At 46.3% G+C, this 17,331-nt stretch overlaps 1 protein-coding gene across 2 annotated transcripts in view; it reads right to left on the bottom strand.

Annotated features, from left to right (window-relative positions):
* LOC109886818 (adhesion G protein-coupled receptor L1) overlaps positions 1-17,331 on the bottom strand; it is a 220,864-nt gene that overhangs the window by 49,497 nt on the left and 154,036 nt on the right. For both annotated transcript variants that reach the window (XM_031828040.1, XM_031828039.1), the window contains 6 exons: positions 16,288-16,495; positions 15,651-15,915; positions 4,967-5,294; positions 3,234-3,530; positions 849-952; positions 190-375 (listed from right to left, as the gene is read on the bottom strand). In XM_031828040.1, the coding sequence (XP_031683900.1) occupies positions 190-375; positions 849-952; positions 3,234-3,530; positions 4,967-5,294; positions 15,651-15,915; positions 16,288-16,495 (1,388 nt within the window). The remainder of the gene's footprint in view (positions 1-189; positions 376-848; positions 953-3,233; positions 3,531-4,966; positions 5,295-15,650; positions 15,916-16,287; positions 16,496-17,331) is intronic.

Raw genomic sequence — 17,331 nt, forward strand, 5'->3', positions numbered from 1 at the left:
AGTCTAGAGGGATGTTACACACTATGGGTCTGTTAGCGTGCATTTTTAAACACCCAGTTCTGTTTGTCTGTGAGTGTGTGTGAATGGGTCTATGGGTAAGTGTGTGTTTGTACAACTTTGTGTTTGTGTACATCTATCTGTGTGTGTGTGTGTGTGTGTGGTGTGTGTTTGCACGTGTGTGTCTTCTACCTTGTTGTAGTTGCGTGCAGCTGACTCCTTGTTGCCGGGCCGCAGGGCCTGAAGCTGGGCATCCAGTATGTCCAGCAGCTGTTCCATCAGACGCACTGACGAGCTGACATCACCAGCGTGGATCCGCCCCCGTGTGTGGTTCACCAACTCCCCAGCAATGTTGGCAGCATTCTCACCACTCTTTATCTACACAGAGACACACATTTCCACCACTGGGTACTACACAGAGGAGTGTGTGTTGGGGGTTGCTGATGGTTGAGAGTGGTAAGTTGAGGGTGCGGAGTAGACTCACGTTTTTTTTTTCATAAAAAATACACTTTAAATATACTCAATAAAATAGTTGTAACTCAATTATGTTTTAATATACTTTAAATATACTCAATAAAAATAGTATTTCCATTATCTTGACATTAATTTCCTTCCATAGGGTGAAAGACTAACTATAGAAAGGGGAGGATGAAGAGTGGATGCATTTGAATATGGGTCTAGTTGAAATGAGTCATTCTAATGAGTGAAAACCTGATATGGTGGTGATGGGTTTTAATCAGGAGAGCCTTGGAGACATGCTAATGGCAGTGTGCATATGGACACAGACACCCAGGGCCAGAGGCAGGGCCAGAGGCCCCCAACAGAGGGACTAGTAGAGGTGGAGGTCTTACCTTCTGGGCTACCTGGTTGACCCAGGGAGAGGTGCAGTTACTGAGGTCAGGGCCCCGAGGGTTCCACATGACCGGAGCCGCCAAGCACTGGAACGAGGCGATGCCTGGGAGGGCCAGGGAGGAAGGGTATTAGGTATTTTAGGGAAATTATAGAGAAATGGATTTTAAATGGATTTTAAAGAGAAAAGGAACAGGGCAAAGAGTACGACAGATAAAAAAAGAGTAAATGAAATGAACTTTAAATATGCAATACTTTGAGTGGTTCGGCGGAGGAGAGAAAAGAGAGGGAGGAGGGAGTGTGTGAGAGAAAAGAGAGGGAGGAGGGAGTGTGTGAGAGAAAAGAGAGGGAGGAGGGAGGAGGGAGTGTGTGAGAGAAAAGAGAGGGAGGAGGGAGTGTGTGAGAGAAAAGAGAGGGAGGAGGGAGTGTGTGAGAGAAAATGGGGCAGAAGTGGAAAGGTTAAATAATGGAGTGTAGGACAGAAAGAGAAAGAACGAGAAGGGAGGGGTAGGCTTTCAAATGAGTTGGCTATAAGAACATGGCTTTAAAGGAACACAAATTCACACAAACGTGCGCTACACCCCCCCCCCCCCCCCCCCCCCCCCACCACCACATACACACACTGCTCCACTCACACACACACAGCAAAGACGGCGCCATCAGGCATCGTCTCTCATCTGCAAGAATAACACCTCAAGGGAGGGACCTCCCGCCACCCCTCGTTTTCAGCTAAGTTTTCAGTTTAGTTAGGAGAGTTCAGAGAGAGGACAACACACTGGGATCAACCAAGGAAGGGTCTTTCCACTGCCGCTACACAAACAGCTCCATACAGGGAACAACAGAAGAGAAGGAGAGAGGGAGGGAGGGAGACAGAAGAAGGGAGAAGAGATAGGGAGAGAGGGGAGAAGAGAGGGAGGGAGGGAGACAGAAGAAGGGAGAAGAGATAGGGAGAGAGGGGAGAAGAGAGAGGGTGAGAGGGGAGAAGAGAGAGAGAAGGGAGAGGGAGGGAGAAGAGACAGAAGAAGGGAGAAGAGATAGGGAGAGAGGGGAGAAGAGAGAGAGAGGGGAGAAGAGAGAGGGTGAGAGGGGAGAAGAGAGAGAGAGGGGAGAGGGAGGGAGAAGAGACAGAAGAAAGGAGAAGTGATAGGGAGAGAGGGGAGAAGAGAGAGAGAGGGGAGAAGAGAGAGGGTGAGAGGGGAGAAGAGAGAGAGAGGGGAGAAGAGAGAGGGTGAGAGGGGAGAAGAGAGAGAGAGGGGAGAGGGAAGGAGAAGAGACAGAAGAAGGGAGAAGAGATAGGGAGAGAGGGGAGAAGAGAGAGAGAGGGGAGAAGAGAGAGGGTGAGAGGGGAGAAGAGAGAGAGAGAGGGGAGAGGGAGGGAGAAGAGACAGAAGAAGGGAGAATAGATAGGGAGAAAGGGGAGAAGAGAGAGAGAGGGGAGAAGAGAGAGGGTGAGAGGGGAGAAGAGAGAGAGAGGGGAGAGGGAGGGAGAAGAGACAGAAGAAGGGAGAAGAGATAGGGAGAGCAGATTGGGTTTGAAATCTCTGCCAAGACATGGCAATTAAGCCAGCTGCTAATTTAGCATTACTGTTGTTGTCAGAGATGAGAGAGAGAGAGAGAGAGAGAGAGAGAGAACACAGAAAAGCAAGAAGAGATGGAGGGGGGAGTGGTGGTAGAAGATATTCTATTCTTTTCTGGAACTCGAGAGGGATATTTGATGCTTGCATGTTTGGAGTTATAGAAGCTAGCATGAAGGGAGGTGTATCCTGTTTTGTTCAGTCTTTCATTTCATTATTCCACACTTTCACTTGGCTATCCCTGTTTCGCTGTGAGACGACTCTTTCATTTGGAGAGGAGAGGAGAGAAGGACGGGCTTTCATGTAGAGGGAATCCTCTGGGACCCAGCCTGCTGCTGAGACTAACAGTGGGACAGGAGAGGAGAGGGGGAGACAACACAGCCAGCCAGGGGAAAAACAAGAGCTGCAGCACAAATACACTGAAACAGTGACACACTGGAAAACACACACACACACACACACACACACACACACACACACACACACACACACACACACACACACACACACACTGAAACAGAGACACACTGGAAAACACACACACACACACACACTGAAACAGAGACACACTGGAAAACACACACACACAGACTGAAACAGAGACTGGCAAACATACACGTGCACGCACACACACAGATATACTCACAAATGAAGAAAAAAAACACACACACGTATGTATATTCACACGTGTACTTGAGCACCTACAAAAAACGAACAAAAACCACAGACACACATGCATGCACAACCACACACCCCAACTCAAATAACCACACACTCATACATACAGGAAACACGGTAATAGTCAGTCCCCACCTAGTGATCCTTTAGGACAGGGACGGTCCACAGTCTCTCCTCTCTGGGTGGAGGGCCACTGCACCCCTCTGGCCACTCTGGACTCACACACCTGGGGCTCCGGGCCCTGGACGGGTGGGCGGGGAGGCCGCCTGGTGACTGGTACGGTGGCTGTGATTGGCCGCAGGTCAGGGCCCTTGTTGATAGCACCAATGGGGTGAGAGGTGGGGGCCAGGGGGCGGGTGGTAGCAGGGCTAGAACTGGAGGTGAAAGGTCGGGCTGGCGTGGTGCTGGCCACCTGAGTGGTCGTCAGAGGGCCTGAAGAGAGAGAGACAGGGGGGGGGGGGGTGATTTAGTTTAGTTTTAAAACACATAATAAAGCACATGTATAAATAAAATCACTGAGGATGACAAAATAAAGTCAAAATAAAGTCAAAGATATAAATAGGGAAGTGAAAGACAAAAAAGGGAAATAAAAGAAAAGAGATGGAATGAAAGTGGTGAGAGGGGAAGAGAGAAAGACCAAGACAAAACCAGAGCATGAATAAAAGAGAGTAAGGCATGTAAATGTTACATCTCTCAGAAGTTGAGTTCAAAAGTTCTCCGGATAATAATTACGGCGCAAACTACTTTAATATATCAAAATATTACTCTTTCAGTGTTCCTATCACTACCCCTGGAGAGGGGAGGGGGGGGGGGAGCATGCACGGCAAGCTACTTTAAGATGTCTATATATTACTCTTTCAGTGTTCCTATCACTACCCCTGGAGAGGGGGGGGGGGGGGGGAGCGTGCACGGCAAGCTACTTTAATATGTCTATATATTACTCTTTCAGTGTTCCTATCACTACCCCTGGAGAGGGGGGGGGGGGGGGAAGGGAGCGTGCACGGCAAGCTACTTTAATATGTCTATATATTACTCTTTCAGTGTTCCTATCACTACCCCTGGAGAGGGGGGGGGGGGGCGTGCATAGCAAACTACTTTAATACATCTATATATTACTCTTTCAGTGTTCCTATCACTACCCCTGGAGAGGGGGGGGGGGGGGGAGCGTGCCCTGCAAACTACTTTAATATATCTATATATTACTCTTTCAGTGTTCCTATCACTACCCCTGGAGAGGGGGGGGGGGGGGGGGGGAAGGGAGCGTGCCCTGCAAACTACTTTAATATATCTATATATTACTCTTTCAGTGTTCCTATCACTACCCCTGGAGAGGGGGGGGGGAGCGTGCACGGCAAACTACTTTAATATATCTATATATTACTCTTTCAGTGTTCCTATCACTACCCCTGGAGAGGGGGGGGGAGCGTGCACGGCAAGAAAGGAAGAAGAAAGGAGGATGTCAATTATTGATCAAATGTATATGACAGATGTCACTACCGACATTAACAACCAACTGTAATGCATCCATAGAAGTAACACATCCCAACTACAAAATCTCAACTGATCAAACACCCAGTCTCCTCTAACAACACTGGGACAAGACTGTCTGTCTGCCTCTGTCTCTCTCTCTCTCTCTCTCCCTCTCTCTCAGGGCCAAATACTAACTCCAGATAGGCCTGCATCGCTAAAATATTCACCCAAAACACAATGGATAATTAATCTGAAAAAGCAAGGTACGTACAAGAGGGCGAACAGGTGGTGATTTGCATTTGTGCAAATATCCCACTAAAACTGACATCAATGGACAAATTCTACCAGAAAAAAAGGTCCACTGTACACACACATCTCAGGACTCTGCGTTGACTCACCAGTGGTGGGGTCCGGTGGTCCGAACTCCAGCGGGTATCTCAGAACATTATAGTTGTTCCAGATGTAGAGCTGGTTGTCTCTGGGGTTATAGTCCACAGAGGAGACGTATTGGTAGGGGTTAGGGAAGGGGATATGGACGGGCTCCTCCCGGGCACGGTTTGTGTTGTAGGCGTAAAGGATCAGATCCCCGCCGGCCTCGCTGTCGTCGTCCTGATAGACACTGCGCACAGCGTAGAGCACGCCGCACGCCATGAAGGCGTTGGACGCCAGTCTCTTGTCGAAGCTGGTCTCCCAGGTGCCCTCGAAGCGCAGGGTGTACGGGTTCACCTGGGAGGAGGGGGGGGGTGATGGTAACCATAAATATATCTCAAACTACAGAATATCACCCATTCTTAAACGCTCAATCCTGGTGTTACGGTGATATACACAAGAAAGTGTATTTATGAAATAAATAAACAAAAATAAAAATAGGCTCTCTCTTATATTCCCTCTATCATCCTGTTACACTCCTCTCTCTTCTATTCCCTCCATCATCCTGTTACACTCCTCTCTCTTCTATTCCCTCCATCATCCTGTTACACTCCTCTCTCTTCTATTCCCTCCATCATCCTGTTACACTCCTCTCTCTTCTATTCCCTCCATCATCCTGTTACACTCCTCTCTCTTATATTCCCTCCATCATCCTGTTACACTCCTCTCTCTTATATTCCCTCCATCATCCTGTTACACTCCTCTCTCTTATATTCCCTCCATCATCCTGTTACACTCCTCTCTCTTCTATTCCCTCCATCATCCTGTTACACTCCTCTCTCTTCTATTCCCTCTATCATCCTGTTACACTCCTCTCTCTTCTATTCCCTCCATCATCCTGTTACACTCCTCTCTCTTCTATTCCCTCCATCATCCTGTTACACTCCTCTCTCTTCTATTCCCTCCATCATCCTGTTACACTCCTCTCTCTTATATTCCCTCCATCATCCTGTTACACTCCTCTCTCTTATATTCCCTCCATCATCCTGTTACACTCCTCTCTCTTCTATTCCCTCCATCATCCTGTTACACTCCTCTCTCTTATATTCCCTCTATCATCCTGTTACACTCCTCTCTCTTCTATTCCCTCTATCATCCTGTTACACTCCTCTCTCTTATATTCCCTCTATCATCCTGTTACACTCCTCTCTCTTCTATTCCCTCTATCATCCTGTTACACTCCTCTCTCTTATATTCCCTCCATCATCCTGTTACACTCCTCTCTCTTATATTCCCTCTATCATCCTGTTACACTCCTCTCTCTTCTATTCCCTCCATCATCCTGTTACACTCCTCTCTCTTCTATTCCCTCCATCATCCTGTTACACTCCTCTCTCTTCTATTCCCTCCATCATCCTGTTACACTCCTCTCTCTTCTATTCCCTCCATCATCCTGTTACACTCCTCTCTCTTATATTCCCTCCATCATCCTGTTACACTCCTCTCTCTTATATTCCCTCTATCATCCTGTTACACTCCTCTCTCTTCTATTCCCTCCATCATCCTGTTACACTCCTCTCTCTTCTATTCCCTCTATCATCCTGTTACACTCCTCTCTCTTCTATTCCCTCCATCATCCTGTTACACTCCTCTCTCTTCTATTCCCTCTATCATCCTGTTACACTCCTCTCTCTTCTATTCCCTCTATCATCCTGTTACACTCCTCTCTCTTCTATTCCCTCCATCATCCTGTTACACTCCTCTCTCTTATATTCCCTCCATCATCCTGTTACACTCCTCTCTCTTCTATTCCCTCCATCATCCTGTTACACTCCTCTCTCTTCTATTCCCTCCATCATCCTGTTACACTCCTCTCTCTTCTATTCCCTCCATCATCCTGTTACACTCCTCTCTCTTATATTCCCTCCATCATCCTGTTACACTCCTCTCTCTTATATTCCCTCCATCATCCTGTTACACTCCTCTCTCTTGTATTCCCTCATTCACCCTGTTACACTCCTCTCTCTTATATTCCCTCCATCATCCTGTTACACTCCTCTCTCTTATATTCCCTCTATCATCCTGTTACACTCCTCTCTCTTATATTCCCTCTATCATCCTGTTACACTCCTCTCTCTTATATTCCCTCCATCATCCTGTTACACTCCTCTCTCTTATATTCCCTCCATCATCCTGTTACACTCCTCTCTCTTCTATTCCCTCCATCATCCTGTTACACTCCTCTCTCTTATATTCCCTCCATCATCCTGTTACACTCCTCTCTCTTATATTCCCTCCATCATCCTGTTACACTCCTCTCTCTTCTATTCCCTCCATCATCCTGTTACACTCCTCTCTCTTATATTCCCTCCATCATCCTGTTACACTCCTCTCTCTTATATTCCCTCCATCATCCTGTTACACTCCTCTCTCTTATATTCCCTCCATCATCCTGTTACACTCCTCTCTCTTATATTCCCTCTATCATCCTGTTACACTCCTCTCTCTTATATTCCCTCTATCATCCTGTTACACTCCTCTCTCTTATATTCCCTCTATCATCCTGTTACACTCCTCTCTCTATATTCCCTCTATCATCCTGTTACACTCCTCTCTCTTATATTCCCTCCATCATCCTGTTACACTCCTCTCTCTTATATTCCCTCCATCATCCTGTTACACTCCTCTCTCTTATATTCCCTCCATCATCCTGTTACACTCCTCTCTCTTATATTCCCTCTATCATCCTGTTACACTCCTCTCTCTTATATTCCCTCCATCATCCTGTTACACTCCTCTCTCTTCTATTCCCTCCATCATCCTGTTACACTCCTCTCTCTTATATTCCCTCCATCATCCTGTTACACTCCTCTCTCTTATATTCCCTCCATCATCCTGATACACTCCTCTCTCTTCTATTCCCTCTATCATCCTGTTACACTCCTCTCTCTTATATTCCCTCCATCATCCTGTTACACTCCTCTCTCTTATATTCCCTCTATCATCCTGTTACACTCCTCTCTCTTCTATTCCCTCCATCATCCTGATACACTCCTCTCTCTTCTATTCCCTCTATCATCCTGTTACACTCCTCTCTCTTATATTCCCTCCATCATCCTGTTACACTCCTCTCTCTTATATTCCCTCTATCATCCTGTTACACTCCTCTCTCTTATATTCCCTCTATCATCCTGTTACACTCCTCTCTCTTATATTCCCTCCATCATCCTGTTACACTCCTCTCTCTTATATTCCCTCCATCATCCTGTTACACTCCTCTCTCTTATATTCCCTCCATCATCCTGTTACACTCCTCTCTCTTATATTCCCTCTATCATCCTGTTACACTCCTCTCTCTTATATTCCCTCTATCATCCTGTTACACTCCTCTATCTTCTATTCCCTCTATCATCCTGTTACACTCCTCTCTCTTATATTCCCTCCATCATCCTGTTACACTCCTCTCTCTTATATTCCCTCCATCATCCTGTTACACTCCTCTCTCTTATATTCCCTCCATCATCCTGTTACACTCCTCTCTCTTATATTCCCTCCATCATCCTGTTACACTCCTCTCTCTTATATTCCCTCCATCATCCTGTTACACTCCTCTCTCTTATATTCCCTCTATCATCCTGTTACACTCCTCTCTCTTATATTCCCTCCATCATCCTGTTACACTCCTCTCTCTTATATTCCCTCCATCATCCTGTTACACTCCTCTCTCTTATATTCCCTCCATCATCCTGTTACACTCCTCTCTCTTATATTCCCTCCATCATCCTGTTACACTCCTCTCTCTTATATTCCCTCCATCATCCTGTTACACTCCTCTCTCTTATATTCCCTCTATCATCCTGTTACACTCCTCTCTCTTATATTCCCTCCATCATCCTGTTACACTCCTCTCTCTTATATTCCCTCCATCATCCTGTTACACTCCTCTCTCTTATATTCCCTCCATCATCCTGTTACACTCCTCTCTCTTATATTCCCTCCATCATCCTGTTACACTCCTCTCTCTTATATTCCCTCTATCATCCTGTTACACTCCTCTCTCTTATATTCCCTCCATCATCCTGTTACACTCCTCTCTCTTATATTCCCTCCATCATCCTGTTACACTCCTCTCTCTTATATTCCCTCCATCATCCTGATACACTCCTCTCTCTTATATTCCCTCTATCATCCTGTTACACTCCTCTCTCTTATATTCCCTCCATCATCCTGTTACACTCCTCTCTCTTATATTCCCTCCATCATCCTGTTACACTCCTCTCTCTTGTATTCCCTCATTCACCCTGTTACACTCCTCTCTCTTATATTCCCTCCATCATCCTGTTACACTCCTCTCTCTTATATTCCCTCCATCATCCTGTTACACTCCTCTCTCTTCTATTCCCTCCATCATCCTGTTACACTCCTCTCTCTTCTATTCCCTCCATCATCCTGTTACACTCCTCTCTCTTATATTCCCTCCATCATCCTGTTACACTCCTCTCTCTTATATTCCCTCCATCATCCTGTTACACTCCTCTCTCTTATATTCCCTCCATCATCCTGTTACACTCCTCTCTCTTATATTCCCTCCATCATCCTGTTACACTCCTCTCTCTTCTATTCCCTCCATCATCCTGTTACACTCCTCTCTCTTATATTCCCTCCATCATCCTGTTACACTCCTCTCTCTTCTATTCCCTCCATCATCCTGTTACACTCCTCTCTCTTCTATTCCCTCCATCATTCTGTTACACTCCTCTTCACACTCTTCTATTCCCTCCATCATCCTGTTACACTCCTCTCTCTTATATTCCCTCCATCATCCTGTTACACTCCTCTCTCTTCTATTCCCTCCATCATCCTGTTACACTCCTCTTCACACTCTTCTATTCCCTCCATCATCCTGTTACACTCCTCTTCACACTCATCTATTCCCTCCATCATCCTGTTACACTCCTCTTCACACTCTTCTATTCCCTCCATCATCCTGTTACACTCCTCTTCACACTCATCTATTCCCTCCATCATCCTGTTACACTCCTCTCTCTTCTATTCCCTCCATCATCCTGTTACACTCTTCACACTCTTCTATTCCCTCCATCATCCTGTTACACTCCTCTCTCTTATATTCCCTCCATCATCCTGTTACACTCCTCTCTCTTATATTCCCTCCATCATCCTGCTACACTCCTCTTACACTCTTCTATTCCCTCCATCATCCTGTTACACTCCCCTCTCTTCTATTCCCTCCATCATCCTGTTACACTCCTCTTCACACTCTTCTATTCCCTCCATCATCCTGTTACACTCCTCTTCACACTCTTCTATTCCCTCCATCATCCTGTTACACTCCTCTTCACACTCTTCTATTCCCTCCATCATCCTGTTACACTCCTCTTCACACTCTTCTATTCCCTCCATCATCCTGTTACACTCCTCTCTCTTCTATTCCCTCCATCATCCTGTTACACTCCTGTCTCTTCTATTCCCTCCATCATCCTGTTACACTCCTCTCTCTTCTATTCCCTCCATCATCCTGTTACACTCCTCTCTCTTCTATTCCCTCCATCATTCTGTTACACTCCTCTTCACACTCTTCTATTCCCTCCATCATTCTGTTACACTCCTCTTCACACTCTTCTATTCCCTCCATCATCCTGTTACACTCCTCTCTCTTCTATTCCTCCATCATCCTGTTACACTCCTCTCTCTTCTATTCCCTCCATCATCCTGTTACACTCCTCTCTCTTCTATTCCCTCCATCCTCCTGTTACACTCCTCTCTCTTCTGTTCCCTCCATCATCCTGTTACACTCCCCTCTCTTCTATTCCCTCCATCATCCTGTTACACTCCTCTTCACACTCTTCTATTCCCTCCATCATCCTGTACACTCCTCTCTCTTCTATTCCCTCCATCATCCTGTTACACTCCTCTTCACACTCTTCTATTCCCTCCATCATCCTGTTACACTCCTCTCTCTTCTATTCCCTCCATCATCCTGTTACACTCCTCTCTCTTCTATTCCCTCCATCATCCTGTTACACTCCTCTCTCTTCTATTCCCTCCATCCTCCTGTTACACTCCTCTCTCTTCTGTTCCCTCCATCATCCTGTTACACTCCCCTCTCTTCTATTCCCTCCATCATCCTGTTACACTCCTCTTCACACTCTTCTATTCCCTCCATCATCCTGTACACTCCTCTCTCTTCTATTCCCTCCATCATCCTGTTACACTCCTCTCTCTTATATTCCCTCCATCATCCTGTTACACTCCTCTCTCTTATATTCCCTCCATCATCCTGTTACACTCCTCTCTCTTATATTCCCTCCATCATCCTGATACACTCCTCTCTCTTATATTCCCTCCATCATCCTGTTACACTCCTCTCTCTTATATTCCCTCCATCATCCTGTTACACTCCTCTCTCTTATATTCCCTCCATCATCCTGTTACACTCCTCTCTCTTGTATTCCCTCATTCACCCTGTTACACTCCTCTCTCTTATATTCCCTCCATCATCCTGTTACACTCCTCTCTCTTATATTCCCTCCATCATCCTGTTACACTCCTCTCTCTTCTATTCCCTCCATCATCCTGTTACACTCCTCTCTCTTCTATTCCCTCCATCATCCTGTTACACTCCTCTCTCTTATATTCCCTCCATCATCCTGTTACACTCCTCTCTCTTATATTCCCTCCATCATCCTGTTACACTCCTCTCTCTTATATTCCCTCCATCATCCTGTTACACTCCTCTCTCTTATATTCCCTCCATCATCCTGTTACACTCCTCTCTCTTCTATTCCCTCCATCATCCTGTTACACTCCTCTCTCTTATATTCCCTCCATCATCCTGTTACACTCCTCTCTCTTCTATTCCCTCCATCATCCTGTTACACTCCTCTCTCTTCTATTCCCTCCATCATTCTGTTACACTCCTCTCACACTCTTCTATTCCCTCCATCATCCTGTTACACTCCTCTCTCTTATATTCCCTCCATCATCCTGTTACACTCCTCTCTCTTCTATTCCCTCCATCATCCTGTTACACTCCTCTTCACACTCTTCTATTCCCTCCATCATCCTGTTACACTCCCTCTTCACACTCATCTATTCCCTCCATCATCCTGTTACACTCCTCTTCACACTCTTCTATTCCCTCCATCATTCTGTTACACTCCTCTTCACACTCTTCTATTCCTCCATCATCCTGTTACACTCCTCTCTCTTCTATTCCCTCCATCATCCTGTTACACTCCTCTCTCTTCTATTCCCTCCATCATCCTGTTACACTCCTCTCTCTTCTATTCCCTCCATCCTCCTGTTACACTCCTCTCTCTTCTGTTCCCTCCATCATCCTGTTACACTCCCCTCTCTTCTATTCCCTCCATCATCCTGTTACACTCCTCTTCACACTCTTCTATTCCCTCCATCATCCTGTACACTCCTCTCTCTTCTATTCCCTCCATCATCCTGTTACACTCCTCTTCACACTCTTCTATTCCCTCCATCATCCTGTTACACTCCTCTCTCTTCTATTCCCTCCATCATCCTGTTACACTCCTCTCTCTTCTATTCCCTCCATCATCCTGTTACACTCCTCTCTCTTCTATTCCCTCCATCCTCCTGTTACACTCCTCTCTCTTCTGTTCCCTCCATCATCCTGTTACACTCCCCTCTCTTCTATTCCCTCCATCATCCTGTTACACTCCTCTTCACACTCTTCTATTCCCTCCATCATCCTGTACACTCCTCTCTCTTCTATTCCCTCCATCATCCTGTTACACTCCTCTCTCTTATATTCCCTCCATCATCCTGTTACACTCCTCTCTCTTATATTCCCTCCATCATCCTGTTACACTCCTCTCTCTTATATTCCCTCCATCATCCTGATACACTCCTCTCTCTTATATTCCCTCCATCATCCTGTTACACTCCTCTCTCTTATATTCCCTCCATCATCCTGTTACACTCCTCTCTCTTATATTCCCTCCATCATCCTGTTACACTCCTCTCTCTTGTATTCCCTCATTCACCCTGTTACACTCCTCTCTCTTATATTCCCTCCATCATCCTGTTACACTCCTCTCTCTTATATTCCCTCCATCATCCTGTTACACTCCTCTCTCTTCTATTCCCTCCATCATCCTGTTACACTCCTCTCTCTTCTATTCCCTCCATCATCCTGTTACACTCCTCTCTCTTATATTCCCTCCATCATCCTGTTACACTCCTCTCTCTTATATTCCCTCCATCATCCTGTTACACTCCTCTCTCTTATATTCCCTCCATCATCCTGTTACACTCCTCTCTCTTATATTCCCTCCATCATCCTGTTACACTCCTCTCTCTTCTATTCCCTCCATCATCCTGTTACACTCCTCTCTCTTATATTCCCTCCATCATCCTGTTACACTCCTCTCTCTTCTATTCCCTCCATCATCCTGTTACACTCCTCTCTCTTCTATTCCCTCCATCATTCTGTTACACTCCTCTTCACACTCTTCTATTCCCTCCATCATCCTGTTACACTCCTCTCTCTTATATTCCCTCCATCATCCTGTTACACTCCTCTCTCTTCTATTCCTCCATCATCCTGTTACACTCCTCTTCACACTCTTCTATTCCCTCCATCATCCTGTTACACTCCTCTTCACACTCATCTATTCCCTCCATCATCCTGTTACACTCCTCTTCACACTCTTCTATTCCCTCCATCATCCTGTTACACTCCTCTTCACACTCATCTATTCCCTCCATCATCCTGTTACACTCCTCTCTCTTCTATTCCCTCCATCATCCTGTTACACTCTTCACACTCTTCTATTCCCTCCATCATCCTGTTACACTCCTCTCTCTTATATTCCCTCCATCATCCTGTTACACTCCTCTCTCTTATATTCCCTCCATCATCCTGCTACACTCCTCTTACACTCTTCTATTCCCTCCATCATCCTGTTACACTCCCCTCTCTTCTATTCCCTCCATCATCCTGTTACACTCCTCTTCACACTCTTCTATTCCCTCCATCATCCTGTTACACTCCTCTTCACACTCTTCTATTCCCTCCATCATCCTGTTACACTCCTCTTCACACTCTTCTATTCCCTCCATCATCCTGTTACACTCCTCTTCACACTCTTCTATTCCCTCCATCATCCTGTTACACTCCTCTCTCTTCTATTCCCTCCATCATCCTGTTACACTCCTGTCTCTTCTATTCCCTCCATCATCCTGTTACACTCCTCTCTCTTCTATTCCCTCCATCATCCTGTTACACTCCTCTCTCTTCTATTCCCTCCATCATTCTGTTACACTCCTCTTCACACTCTTCTATTCCCTCCATCATTCTGTTACACTCCTCTTCACACTCTTCTATTCCCTCCATCATCCTGTTACACTCCTCTCTCTTCTATTCCCTCCATCATCCTGTTACACTCCTCTCTCTTCTATTCCCTCCATCATCCTGTTACACTCCTCTCTCTTCTATTCCCTCCATCCTCCTGTTACACTCCTCTCTCTTCTGTTCCCTCCATCATCCTGTTACACTCCCCTCTCTTCTATTCCCTCCATCATCCTGTTACACTCCTCTTCACACTCTTCTATTCCCTCCATCATCCTGTACACTCCTCTCTCTTCTATTCCCTCCATCATCCTGTTACACTCCTCTTCACACTCTTCTATTCCCTCCATCATCCTGTTACACTCCTCTCTCTTCTATTCCCTCCATCATCCTGTTACACTCCTCTCTCTTCTATTCCCTCCATCATCCTGTTACACTCCTCTCTCTTCTATTCCCTCCATCCTCCTGTTACACTCCTCTCTCTTCTGTTCCCTCCATCATCCTGTTACACTCCCCTCTCTTCTATTCCCTCCATCATCCTGTTACACTCCTCTTCACACTCTTCTATTCCCTCCATCATCCTGTACACTCCTCTCTCTTCTATTCCCTCCATCATCCTGTTACACTCCTTTTCACACTCTTCTATTCCCTCCATCATCCTGTTACACTCCTCTCTCTTCTATTCCCTCCATCATCCTGTTACACTCCTCTCTCTTCTATTCCCTCCATCATCCTGTTACACTCCTCTTCACACTCTTCTATTCCCTCCATCATCCTGTTACACTCCTCTTCACATTCTTCTATTCCCTCCATCATCCTGTTACACTCCTCTCTCTTCTATTCCCTCCATCATCCTGTTACACTCCTCTCTCTTCTATTCCCTCCATCATCCTGTTACACTCCTCTCTCTTCTATTCCCTCCATCATCCTGTTACACTCCTCTCTCTTCTATTCCCTCCATCATTCTGTTACACTCCTCTTCACACTCTTCTATTCCCTCCATCATTCTGTTACACTCCTCTTCACACTCTTCTATTCCCTCCATCATCCTGTTACACTCCTCTCTCTTATATTCCCTCCATCATCCTGTTACACTCCTCTCTCTTCTATTCCCTCCATCATCCTGTTACACTCCTCTCTCTTCTATTCCCTCCATCATCCTGTTACACTCCTCTCTCTTCTATTCCCTCCATCATTCTGTTACACTCCTCTTCACACTCTTCTATTCCCTCCATCATTCTGTTACACTCCTCTTCACACTCTTCTATTCCCTCCATCATCCTGTTACACTCCTCTCTCTTCTATTCCCTCCATCATCCTGTTACACTCCTCTCTCTTCTATTCCCTCCATCCTCCTCTCCTCCACCCACCTGGCTGACCACCAGTCGTCCATTGTTGGACTCTGTGGCGTAGATGACCCACAGCCCGTTCTCGTCCACTGCCAGGTCGATATCGCTCTTCCCACCCCAGCGGTAGGGCGATGTGTCGTGGTAGTTGGCGTTGGCGATAATGGCCTCGCCGCTCTTGATGCGTGTGCGCAGGTCATACTTGACCATGTTGCGTGTGCGCTCCTTATTGTAGAACACGGCGCCGTCGTATACCACGAAGCCTGTGCCATCAACACGGTTCGGCAACCTATAAGAGGGGAAGAAGTGGGTGGTCAGAATATGACAGGAGAATCAATAACCCATGAGCTTTTGGGAAATGACCTGCTCATAAGCACATGTCCAAAGAGACCAACAGTATGATCACATACAGTACATTAGAACAGTGGTTCTCATACTTCTCCATCCCATGGAGCACAAGAAAAAACATGTATTTCACTAAATTAATTGGACTTCACACTGACCCCTGAGGTGCCCCACCAGTGGACCACAGATCACCACAGGACCCCATGGAACCCACCCTGCCATTCACCATCCATCTACAGCAGTATTCAAATAAATCAATGCAGAGGCAGAGGGATTATTTGATGTGAACTGGCGGGGGGGCAGAGGCAGTGCTCACTTGTAGGTGGTGGTGGCGCGGTTCTGTCTGAAGTCCTCCCAGGAGGCGTACTCATACAGCATGTCGGTGCGGTAGGGAGTCCAAGGCATGACATAGAGCCGGTCACCTGACTGCAGGGGGTCCTTACACCACGCCCCTGACTGATGCTCCGCCTCCTGCAGCGAGCTGGCCGCCTGTATACGCAGCAGTGTGCCCGGACACACAAAGACTGGAGGAGAGTGGAAAGAGAGAGAGATGGGGAGGGAGAGGGTGAGAGAGCGAGAGGGAGGGAGGGAGGGAGTGAGGGAGGGAGAGCGAGCGAGAGAGAGAGAAAGGGAGAAAGAAAGAGAGAGAGCGAGCGATAGAGAGTGAAAGGGAGAGAGAGAGCGAGAGAAAGGGAGAAAGAGAGAGAGAGATGGAGAGTGTGAGAGATGGAGTGAAGGGATATAAAAGGAGCAATGTAAGATAAAGGAGTATATTAAGGAGATGATGAGGGGGAAACAGAAAGAGAGAGGAGATGAGGAAGAGGAGTGGGGACAAAGAAAGGGGTAGAAGATGGGATGAGAGTATAGTGGGGAAAGAGACGGAGAGATGTTCAAGATAACAAGTTTGAGATTTGAGGAGAGGGAGACAGAAAAAAAAAGAAGAATGGGGGAGAGAGACAGAGACAGAGAGAGAGAGACAGCGAGGGGAATGAGGTGAGATACATTATCAGATCAAAAATGAAGGAATACAAAAAGCTAATTTGCTAAATATCAGAATTGAGGCCTAAGAGCTGCCTGTAGTGTTCTGATAAATGGTAGATTCCTAGCTGCTGCTGCCCAGATAGTATTTCATCTGATTCATCTTGGCCTACTTAAGGTTTTATTGTGCATGTATATTGTAAGAAGCTCAGTATTCCAGCTCTGTAGTAGGAAACAACAGTATGAGTTTTAGAGTGTTCTATCAGTACAGGTGGTTGGATCTCAGTCAAGAGTAATGCCATGAAGTCTGGGGTAGAAAATAAGAGTCTGGCCAGGATCCCCTTCTTCTGTTGTTGCAATCCATACTTCACACACACACACA

This window comes from Oncorhynchus kisutch, linkage group LG6 (assembly GCF_002021735.2).
Source record: "Oncorhynchus kisutch isolate 150728-3 linkage group LG6, Okis_V2, whole genome shotgun sequence".
Taxonomy (NCBI): domain Eukaryota; kingdom Metazoa; phylum Chordata; class Actinopteri; order Salmoniformes; family Salmonidae; genus Oncorhynchus; species Oncorhynchus kisutch.